Source organism: Trichosurus vulpecula, chromosome 3 (genome assembly GCF_011100635.1).
Source record: "Trichosurus vulpecula isolate mTriVul1 chromosome 3, mTriVul1.pri, whole genome shotgun sequence".
NCBI classification, from domain to species: Eukaryota; Metazoa; Chordata; class Mammalia; order Diprotodontia; family Phalangeridae; genus Trichosurus; species Trichosurus vulpecula.
The window spans coordinates 358,041,865-358,054,045 of NC_050575.1; the positions used below are offsets into that span (position 1 = coordinate 358,041,865).

The 12,181-nt window shown below is 37.8% G+C and overlaps 1 protein-coding gene across 1 annotated transcript in view; it reads right to left on the bottom strand.

The window, feature by feature from the left end:
- Window positions 1–257: 257 nt before the first annotated feature.
- QPCT (glutaminyl-peptide cyclotransferase) overlaps window positions 258–12,181 on the bottom strand; it is a 33,729-nt gene continuing 21,805 nt past the window's right edge. Inside the window, exons 4-7 of the mRNA XM_036751405.1 lie at window positions 7,403–7,579; window positions 6,820–6,919; window positions 5,275–5,391; window positions 258–1,397 (exon numbers count right to left, since the gene is read on the bottom strand). Of these exons, the coding sequence (XP_036607300.1) occupies window positions 1,252–1,397; window positions 5,275–5,391; window positions 6,820–6,919; window positions 7,403–7,579 (540 nt within the window). The 3' untranslated portion in view covers window positions 258–1,251. The remainder of the gene's footprint in view (window positions 1,398–5,274; window positions 5,392–6,819; window positions 6,920–7,402; window positions 7,580–12,181) is intronic.

Genomic DNA, 12,181 nt, shown 5'->3' on the forward strand with positions numbered 1-12,181 from the left:
TGGCCTCAAAGCTGCCTACATGGCAAGATTTCAGAGACTACAAAATGAATCAATTCCATAATTTAAAAAATTTAATCAATTTGTATTTCTAAGTAAGTTTCCAGTAGATAGATATATATAAATGTCTATATGTGCTATAGCTGAGCACAGGAAGTTTGTGCTTCTATAAATTCCCTTCTAAAAAAATTTGTTTTTATATGTTCCAGTTTGAATACATTTTTTTTTTGCCTTTTCTTTTTTTTATTTTTCATTTTTTTAGCATTTTTAAAAATTTATTTAACATATTTAGTTTTCAGCATTGATTTTCACAATAGTTTGAATTACAAATTTTCTCCCCATTTCTACCCTCCCACCCCCTCCAAGATGGCGTATATTCTGGTTGCCCTGTTCCCCAGTCAGCGCTCTCCTCTGTCACCCCACACCCCTGTAGAAATTTATCTTGCCCTACAAGAAAGGAAGGAAAAAGTTTGAATACATTTTAAAGTAACTATAAAAACTTTACTTGAGAGGCAGCATGCAATAGGGGAAAGAGTTTGGGTTTGGACTGGCTAGACTTGTGTGACCTTGGGCATGTCACTTCCCTTCTTAGGGCTCCAGTTTTCTTATCTGTAAAGTAACAGGTTAGATGATCTTTCCCAACTAAATCAAAAGAAAAAAAATCAAAACTGCCTAAAATTGCACAATATAATTCCTTGGTTTTTTAAAAAAAAATCACAACACGAGATTAAATTCTGATTTTAATTTTCACACACGCACACACACACACACACACACACACACACACACACACACATACTAAAAACAAAACCCCACAATGATTTCTCAAAGAGAATTAGAGTTCTTTCAACTATATCTCTACCTTGTCTTAAATGAAATGAATTTCACTGTGTTGAAAAATCACAAAACTAACTCTACAAATTGCACACAACATCATCATTAAGTATTATTTTGGAGACCTTGGAACTGAATATGTGCACCTAATTTATTCCAGTTGTTGGGCATGTGGGAAGGTTTAAGGCTATTCCCTTGAATGCTTTATGCCTTTGCCTCTAGGAGGAAATTAAAGAATAAGGCTCTTTTAGGACCCAGAAAGAGTGTAGATTTTAGGAACTACACATTCAAGACCATCTATAAAATAAGTCTCTATCAGAATCGCCCATATAGAACTTTCTTGGGGTAAGGATTTAAAACTGGACATAAATGTCTGACACCATGTTCAAAGTAGTAAATCCTCCTTCCCTAATGCGCGTATTACAAATGAAGATATTCAGACACGAAGACTTGTAAGATTTTGTTGAGATTGTTGATACTTGGCTTATCCAAATTTTCTTCATTGTCATCCATTGTGTGCCAGACATCAGGGAAAGGGAACGGTATCAGATGCAGAATTGGAACACCTGAAAAGAGAGGATTGGTTTGTAAACAAGTGAGCATTTCATGCAACGAGAAAACTAAAGATATTTAGTTTTATTTAGTTTTTATTTAGTTATATATTTAGGAATATATAAATAAATAAAAAATAAACTGTCACACTTAAAATAGAATTTTAAATGGGGTTACCAAAGTACATGAAGGCAGCAATTAACCTAGCTTGTGCCCCCTTGTTCCTTCTTCTTGTACTCCATATTCATTCACTCACTCATTTACTTACTCACGTACTCAAGACTATATCTTATTCATTCTTGTGCCCCTTGTGACATCTAACATGATGCCAGGCACATGAGAGTTACTCATTCTATTTTTGTAGAATTGACTGAAAATTTTGGTAGAGTACCTACTATGTGCAAGGAAGGCACCCTGCTCTGCTCTGAAATACTCAGATTAACAAGATACTCCCTGACTTCAGAGAGTTTAGTACCTAGTAATAAGAATAGTTATCAAGCATTTTTACAGCACTTCAAGGTTTGCAAAACACTTTACAAAGACTATTTCATTTTATCCTCAAAGCAGCCCTAGGAGGTAGGTGCTATTATTAACCCCATTTTACAAATGAGAAAACTGAGGCAGACAGACGTTAAGTGACTTACTTCAGGGTCACAGAGTTAGCAAGTGTCTAAGGCTGAATTGGAACTTAGAGGTTTCCTGATTTCACGTCCAGTGCTCTAACCTCTGTGCCACCTAGCTGTCTCAGTAGATAAGTCATGCACATAAATGACTATAGTAAAATATAGAATGTGATATGTGGGGAGAGATAGCAAGAGATAGAGTGAGAGAGAGGGAGGGAGAGGGAGGGAGAGAGAGAGAGAGAGAGAGAGAGGCAGGGAGAGAGAGATGTTCATGGGACCTCATTTATGGCTAGGAACACTAATTCTCTAATTTCATTTAATCATTGAGGAAAGTAAAGCTTAGATGTTGCTGACTGCAAAGTCTAGTAGCAGAAATAGCTCCTATTTCTAGAGCAGGTTAAGAGCTACAAAGCCTTTCCTTCATAACACTCCTCTGAGGCAGGAATTATTATTATCATTCCCTTTTATGGATAAAGAAACTGAGGTTTAGCGAGACTCAGTGATTTGTTCATACTAACCAGATATTAAGTATTAGAGCCAGGTCTCCTGTCTCCAGTGCCGTCTCCACGACAGCAGGAAAAACAAACAAACAAACAAACAAACAAAAAACAGAGAAGAGCAGCGGTCCTCCTTACTTGAAATCTTTTTTGTGCTAAGAACCAAATGTTGAGATCTGCTTCCTTTTCACCCTCAAGTGCTCCCATTTACCTGCCCTCAACTAAGAGGTCTGAGCTATCTCTTCCCTGGTGATCGTTCTTATTCTAGGAGGAATCTTTTTCAATTGAATACAAATGTATTGGGTGCCTACTTTGTCCAAGGCATTTTGCTTATAAGAAGCTTCCAGCCAGAGAGAGAACTTGGCCTTGGTTGGTGAGATCTTGGTGCTGATACCTCAGGTGTGTTCTATATTTTTTTTCTTGCTTCTTCAGTTCCTTTGGATTTCCCAATTCCTGACTTTCTGAGACTTGTCTTTTGGTATTTGTGTCCCACTGGCTCCTCACCTGGTTGTGTGTACACTGACCTCTAGTAGGAATATTTGCCTTCACTTACGCTTATCTGTCTTATTACCGCCCTATAACTTGCTCTAACCAAAGAAACAGAGACCATCAAAGCTGAAAAGGACCTTAAAGATTAACTAGTTCACACTCCTAACTTCCCTATTCCTGTTGAGGTTAACACTATCATGCCAGTCACTCAGCTTGAAACCTAGGTGTTATCCTCACCTTCTTACCCTTTCTCAGTCTTCCCCCACCCCATCTCCAATAAGTTACCAAGTCCTATCATTTCTACATTTCAAACCTCTCTTACAAATGCAACTTTCTCTCTTCTGACACTGCCACCATCCAGGTGCATGCCCTAATCACCTCACGCATAGACTACGAAATAGCTGCTGGTGGGTCTCCCTGCCTCAAATCTCTTCACACTCTAGTCCAGAGGTGGGGAACCTGCCACTTCAAGACCACGTGTGGCTTTCTAGGTCCTCAGGCATGGCCTTTTGACTGAGTCCAAGTTTTATAGAACAAATCCTTTTATTAAGGGGATTTGTTCTGTGAAGTTTGTATTCAATCAAAGGGCCACACTTGAGGACCTAGGGGACCACTTGTGGTTCGAGGCTCCAGATTCCCCACCCTGCTCTAGTCCATCCACCCCTGAGCTGTCAAACTGCTCTACCTAAAGCACATGTCTAACCATAACACTGCTCTAGGCAATCAATTCCAGTGGTTCCCTACCACCTACAGTAGACACAGGGCCAGACTACACGCAGCCCACAATACTCTGGAACCAGATTAAAATGTAGTTGAAAAATATTTAACCAAATAAATAAAAATACAAAAAAGCATAGATAATTATCATATTTTAAAACTAAGTCAGTATGTGCTCCACAGGGATCTTTATGTATGTATTATTATTGTCAATTGTTCTTCAGTTGTTTTTCAGTCTAACTCTTGACCCTATTTGGGATTTTCTTGGCATAGATACTAGAGTGGTTTGCCATTTCCTTCTCCAGCTCATTTTACAGATGAGGAAACTGAGGCAAAAAGGGTTAAGTGACTTGTCCAGAGTTACACACTTAGTGTCTGAGACCAGATTTGAACTCAGGAAGATGAGTCTTCCTGACTCTAGGCCCAGTGCTCTATTTGTTGGTAGAGTCAGGTCTCCTATCTCCAGTGCCCTCTCCACTACAGCCCCAATCCAGAACTTAGTTGCCCCAATCCAGAACCATCCCTGATGCTTTAAAAAGTCCCTAGTGATAGCCCCATAATACACTTACTGACCAAGGAGGTCATGAGAAGGACCAAGAAACTTCAGTTCCTTCCTTTTAAGACTGGATCCCTAGCATCCTCTCCCTGTAGAAAGGGTTCCTATATCTTGCCTTCACTAACAGAGATATATGCTGACTTTCATCATTCTCAACATGCTCCAGAAGCTTTCCATTAACTCATAAGTTTTATTGGAAAATGACACACTGTAAATTCCCTCTTCGTAGACACTGCGTATGTGCAGAAATTGTGGTATTTGAAAGTTATTGCTGGGATAGCTGGAATTCTTCATGAGAATCCTAGGCCGCTGAGAGGCTTCTGAGAAGTCTGTGTGAATTGAAGGGGAAAATAATTGTCCACCTTCTAGGGAAGTTTCCATTGACTACAGCTGGGCAAGTTCCGGAATAATCATGGACTTGTATTTATATGTTGGCCCCTCTTTCCACTCACTCTCCTGGAGCTGGTAAGGACTGGGCTGAGGTGGAGCCCTCATTATTTAGATGGAGCCCTCATTCAGAGCACATTTTCTCTTGCCTGACCCCAGCTGTGCCTTTTCAGCAGCTAACCTCCTAGTACATAGACAAATCATCAACCACCATGTGGCAACTGAAGAAGAGTCAAAAACATTTAATTCCAATAGATCCTTATTAAAATTTGCATTCTCTGCTGTTGTTTAACTGTGTTGTCATTCAAATCCTGTTAGCTTGCTTTATACAGTTAAAATGCTTACATATTTTTTATTCATCAACTTCTGATATTGATTTGAATTTTGAATACATTATAATCAGTAAGAAATATTCATTTGGTTAGTCCAGAGTAGACCATGTTCTTTTCTTTAAACTTAATGTACTTTCTAATACCATCTAAAAACCATTGCATCTGGTTGCACCAACTTCATTTTGGTTGTATTTGATATGGAAAGCTTATGTGCAAATCACAAATCATAATTCCTCATGCTGAATTCTAGAATAAAATGAAAATTTGTAATGTTATAAAAAAAATCTTACCTCTTCTTAAAAATGGAATATGGTCATCCTGGATTTGTTCTCGGTACATATGACCCTGGAAATACTGTGTCTCCAAATAATGATCCTGAAGTAAACCCAATTCATGTAGCTTTTTTTCTGCAAATCACAAATGAAACACCAGGTAAGCAGCTGTAGGAATATCTATTCAGAGCTTAAAGTGAGTTTACAAGCAACAATTCTGGCATCATTTTGAAAGCCAAATAGATAGCATGACCAGACTCACCACAATAGCCACATTGAGGGCCAGAAATTCTTAACATTTTTTATGTCGTGAACCTCCTTTGGAAGTCTAGTGAAGTCTATGGGCCCCTTCTTAGAATGATGCTTTCAAACGCATAAAATAAATACATAGAATTACAAAGAAACCCAATTACATTGAAAAAAAGATGTAATGTTTTCTACTCATGTTCATGGACTTCCTTAAATCTTTCCACAGACTCCTCATGGATCTCAGGTTAAGAACCCCTGAGTTAGAATGATGACAGTGGGAACAGAGAGAACTCAAAAGATATTGGATTAATAAAATACATGGGAAAAACCAAATGGATGAAAAATACTATGTATAGTATGACTATAACTAATATATAGTACTATATATAGTATAATCATATATATAACAATATGTAAAACTGTAACTATATATACATATATATGCATAAAACATATAGCTATAACAGGTTGTTTGATGGCCAGTCCATTGAGTTATCAGAGGCACTAGCAGCTATATCAAGCACAACAGAAAGACAGTCAGTTCAGTAGAGAAAGCAATGAGAAGAATGACTGGTTTGCATTTGGGGGATTCCATAGTGGTCTTGACCATTTTACTCTTTCTTAGGCAGTCTAACATCTACCTATCAGAATTGTGCTCTCTGCAGTCAAGTTTGGGTGCTTGGCAGTTCAGCTTAAGAGAGGACCTCAGTGTCTGATACCTTGTCTTGCCAGGTGATCTTCCTAAAACAATGGAGGCAGTTCCATTTTCTGGCATGGTACTGGTAGACTGTCCAAGGTTCACAGGTGTACAATGATGAAGATGGTTTTTAGATGGGAATTAAAGGAAGCTAGTAGGTGAAGATAAGGAGGGAGATCATTCCAGCCATGCGGGACAGCCAGAGAAAATGCCCAGAGCCAAGAAATGGAGTGTTTTGGTTGTGGAACAGCCAGGAGGCTAGTATCATTAGATTATGAAGAATATAGCAGGGAGTAAGGTGTAAATAGATGGCCCAAAAAAGGAAAGAAAAGTCAAAAAAGTCACAAAAGAAGAATGGATATCCTATGTGCTCAATTGATATCCTCTGGATGTCAGGAAAACTCTAGGAAGGTCCTTCTCACATTGGGGAGGACTCCCATGGCAAACTTAAGGGAGCATATGGGCAAATGTACCACAAAAAGGACACACATGGATACTTTGTGATCTGTATCATTGAAAAGAATACCATCAATAATAAAATCACATACTCATTTGAGTAGCAATTTGTTTAGTGGGAATCTGTCCCAGTTTAATATATAATACTAATAGTATCTTACCAATCGCTTGAAGTCTTCCAAACCACCGAAGAGAATTTTGAAGATAACTAGGAAAGGTTGGGTTTGGAGCACCTATTAAATCCAGTAATACAAGCAAATCCTACAAGATAAAAAAATGTACCATTGTTTTATCATTGCTGTAGACTGTTCTCACATACGAATACAATATTTTAATCATTGGTAATCATGTGGGAGGAGGTGTAAGTGAACAAATGTATTATACATATGTTATCAACAGCTTGCATAAGTGATATGTCTTACTTCAACAGTTGAAGGATTAGGATTGCATCAATCCCCACATAAATGCAAACTGCAACCTATCTATACTTTAACAGGGCATCTTCATGAGTATTGGTGGCCTTGAGAATTGATCGATTAGTGGCCAATCTTGTGGTGACAAGCATTTACATGCTCAGGCCCTCAGATGACTCACCCCATGCTCTAGGCTATTCCAGGAGCAAAAGCTATTAGAGTTTGTGTAGGTATATGTGTATGCATATGCATATATACATACATGTATTTGTGTACATGTATTATATTGCATATGCATGCATGTATGTATGTATTTATCTCCCCCACTCACAATGCCATGCAGTTGGTTTGTATTTGTTGCTCCAGGAGGGTGTGAAGTATGTTCCATTTTCGCTGCTAAGTGCCGAGAGCCATAGAGGGAATCCTGAGGAGACCAGTGAAGAAAAGCCTCTTCACCATCAAAGAAGATAAGCTGGAGAGATAGATCTGGCCTGGAGGCTGAAGAGTTCTGATTAAAAATAAGTAAATAAATAAAATGAAGATGATTTACAAAAATAACTTTACTACCTAAGACTTTTTTTAATTTGAAAATAAAAGCTACCAAGAAAAAGGAAAATATAATCTTTTACACACACACACACACACACACACACATATTTATACTTTATGGTCCAGCAAGTATAGATCCTTCCTCCACCAATCCAGATCCTAACTTCTCTTCACTCTCTCATCCTATGCAATTATTGTCCTTGTTTTGCCACAAATTCTCCATACAGGATCTGTCCAACATGCTAGAGGTATTCTTCTGGTTCCTCAGAGTAGCACTAGTGTGCTTGGGCTCCGCCTCTGTTAGCTCTCATTCTAATTATGTATGCAGCTGACCTCCTTTCCCAGGCACATGTATTCGACATTGTTATATACACAGATTCTTGCAGATGTCACCAGTGCTGCAACTCATCGGCAGGTATCTTTCCTTTGTCTTTTGGTTAATTTGTAATTTTGATTCCTCTGGGAACCTAATCTTTCATGATTTTCAGCCATATAACATCATTGGAACAATAGTAGTGCTAAAATGATGGGCTTTTGCAGCTGTAACTAGTTTGAAGATTATTGTACTTTAGAATATTTTTCCTTAGATTACTGCCTCTTAGGAACTTGGGATCTTTTCATTCTAGAAGTTTCTGTCTGTTATTCCTTTTGTCCTATAGCTAACAAATCCCATCCTGTAAACCAGGAGTTTTTATCTTTTTTATATCATAGACACATTGGGCAATCTGGTAAAGACTATAGACACTTTCTCAGAATATTTTTTTAAATTTATATTTGGAAATGCTAAATTTTAATTAGAGTTTAGTGAAAGTAAAGATGTATTTCCTCCCCTTCTGAGTTCACAGCTCAAACCTGGGGATTCTAGGTTTAGAACCCCCATTCTAAAATTGAATCAGGACCAATTCCTGCCTAGGTAAAAATCCCTCTCCCCTACAACACATTTCTCAGTGACTTCAGTACCTGGATGAGTTGTCCTATACAACTCAACCCTTGCCATCAGCTTTGGTGACATTAGTATTAATATTGATGATGATTCAAACACCTCAGCCTTTCAGTTCACCAACTCCCGTGAGTTCCATCTCCACCCATAAAGATAGACAAACTTCCTTAAACTATCACTTGAAACTGCTCTACCTCCAAGATGCAGAACTCTGAAATTTCTCTCTTTTATCACTAACTTGTGTCTCACTACTTCATTCATTCTTCACCCTCAATGTTCTGTCCAGTCTTTTAATCACTCCCTCTTTTCCATGTCCATTACTCCTATACCAGCTTCATTTCTCTGCCTTCATAGTCTTGATGTTATAATAAATCATTTAGAAAAGGCACTGTCTTCTCTTACTTTTATTTTTATTAAGTTTTTATTGGTGTCTTAAATTAGAATACATTAGTATTATATTTAGGGAGGCAGCAAGGTGCACTGGAAAGTCTTGGGTCTAGAATCAGAGAACCTAAATTAGAATTTCAGCTCTGCTACCTACTGTCTGACCTTTGGCAAGTCACCTAGTTTCATAGGCAATTAAAATTGGATTAGATGGCCTCTTCTGAAGCTTGATATAGTCAGCACACTATCCTGTATTAGCAAGGGCATTTGGAAGACTTCACCATCTATAGGGAATCTCTCATTTGGACTCTCAACAAGACTTCCTACATGACAACAAATACATTTGGCAAGCATATGCCTCCCTCTTTCATGCCTCTCTTGATGTTATTAATAAGAGAGTCATCAAACCAGGGTATCTCCTGTTGTATTTACAAAGAGGCCTTAGACGATCCCAATACATCCATGAAAGACCTTTCATTGGAAGAGAACCTTTAGGACTATATTTGGTTTATTTTTTTTAAATTAACAAACAATAATCACAGAGGGATTTTATATTTCCTGTACCTTTTAGTCAATTTTGTGACCATAAATATGTGGTCTGTTGTAGAAAATCATTCAAGAAAGACCGATGCTTCACTTTCATGATTTCATAAAAAGATTCCTATAAAGATTATATAAAGTCAGGTAATCAACCAATCATTAAGTGTCTAGTATATGTGTCAGGAATGGTGCTGCATCATGTAATGATAAGAAAGGAGGCATGTAGTTCAGTAATTACTGACATCCTCTCTATCACCTTTTTAAAAATAAGAATATAGGCTGTGATCCTTTTCTTCATTCCTTTGGTATCTATCCTTCCCTAAACTATTTTGTAAAAAAAAAAAAAAAACAATCCCTTAACAACTTCAAAATTATGTTGCCTGCAGCACATATTCTTTAGTGTGTTCTTGGTCTGGTCCAGCAAGTCTTACCAACTTCTCACATGCTATCTCCATTTCTTCATACAGCACATCAAGGATATAGATATTTGAGTCCAAATTGATTATGAAAATTGGTTGTTATAGAAATGCTGGCAAACTAGCTTCATTTTATATTCATGTTCTGTTCCCATTTCTATGAATGTCCTTGGGATAATGTGGCTTAATTGGGTTTCACACCAATTTTGCCATAAGGCTGCTTGTGGTTCCACTGCTTTTTGATGTTTTATGAGGCAAATTACTACTTGAAATCTTCATTTATCTTCTTGCACAGTGTTTTACACCTGAATTTGTATTCTACATTGGTGTTCCTCATGGCTGTTTCTTCCCTTCTCTTCTCCCTCTCCTCTTGACAAGGACATCAATTATTGGATAGGCAGAGTGGTTTCTATTATGCTCTTTTGGCCTCCCCATTATTACAATTTCTTTATGTGATTTAAATTTTCATAGGAAATCTTGATAATCTGGATCAATATTTTTTTTTCATTTCCCTTCTTTTGTCAGTGATGGCTTGTTTGACTGTATCTGGTTGAAATTACTGCAACTGCACATCATGTCTTCTTATCATTAACCTTTCTTTTAATTTGGTGTTCTTTTGACCTTTATCTAACTAGTCAATGATTTGACTGTCTGCCAACATCTAATTCTAACATGACTCCCGCATTAGTAACTACTCATTTCCTTTCTGTTGAGGCATAGCCAATTCATTACTTTATGATGTTGCTTAGTGCTCATCATGTCCAGGACCTTCTATTCTTCTTTTTGAGTGTAGTATCCCAGACACAGAGGCATGAGTCTTCTGAAGCTTTTAGTCTACTATCTTTCCTAATCTTGAGTCATATCTTCCAACATGATTTCATCATCTTCCCCTGTACCCACCTCCACAATAAAATCACTGGTAAAAGCATATATTGATTTGGTTTGCAGAATCTTGCCAAGTTCTTCAAAGAATTTCTCTATATCTTCATCTTCTATAGCAAAAGTTGACATAAACACTGTAAATATCTTCATGGTGGTCTTTTTGCTTAGGCTTATCATGAGTACCACAAGATAAGAGGATTTATTGTCCCAACTACCTTTGGCATACAATGAAATCAAATCCACCAACATCCTGGAATGCTTCCCCAAGAAGAACCACTGCCTTTTTTTTTCATTTAACAACTTTTTGTTGTCTGATTTCCATTATTATTACAACGTCAGTGTTAATGCAGTTCAATTATTCTAATATCAAATAACAAAACAATGAGCATTTATTAATCACTTACTATGTGTAAGGCACTAAGACAGAAGTAAAAACAATCCTAGCCCTCATGGAATATATAATCTAGCCAGGAGAGACATGTAGATCTATAGGTGTACACATAATTGATTCCAAAAAATAGGTAAAATGGGATGGGAAGGGGAACTAGCAAGCAGCAGGAGGTAAGGAGAGGAAGAATCAAGAGAAGTCTCATATAGAAGGTAGCACTTGAGTTGACCCTAGAAGGAAACTAGGTAATCTGAGAAGGGGAAGTGATCGTGCAGGGCATCACAGGTATCATGAATATCCAATGCAAAGGCATGGAAATAGGAGGGAGAACTGCATTATAAGGGGCTGCAAGAAGGACAGTTTATCTGAATCACAGTGTACATGGAGGGAAGCAATGTATAATATCTATAAAGGCTAGATGGGGTCAAATGGTGAAAGTCTTTTCATAGACTCTTTACCATGTAAAAAATAGCTTATATTGACCCTAGCGGTAATAGGAATAATTGGTTTTTATTAAGTAAGACAGTGACATGATCAATTTTGCATTTTTTATAAAATCAATTTGGCACCTGCGTGAAGGATGAATTAGAAAGGGGAGAGATTTGAGGGAGGGAGACAAATGAGAAGACTATTACAATTGTCTAAGCAAGAAACACGGATCTGATCTAGGGTAGTGGCTCTGTGAGTGGAGAAAGAGGAAGGAAATGAGAGATTTGTGGTGGTAGCAACAAGACACGGCCACTGATTTTCTGGGGTTTTGTGGAGTGAGTCAAATAAAGAAGCATATATTAAGCCCTCATGTGCCAGGTACTTTGCTAAGCCTATGAAAGTAAGGAGTTGATGATGACCCCAGATAAATCTCATACCCAGAAACTCATCATTCCACAAGAGGAAAGCAACTCAGAAACTCATACCTCCTCAGTACTCCCTGACGCTGAGGTTCCTCCATTCCTCTGATTGGAGTGAGGTAGACATCTGGGAGCTTTTCCCTGCTTCTCCTCTATTTAAGGA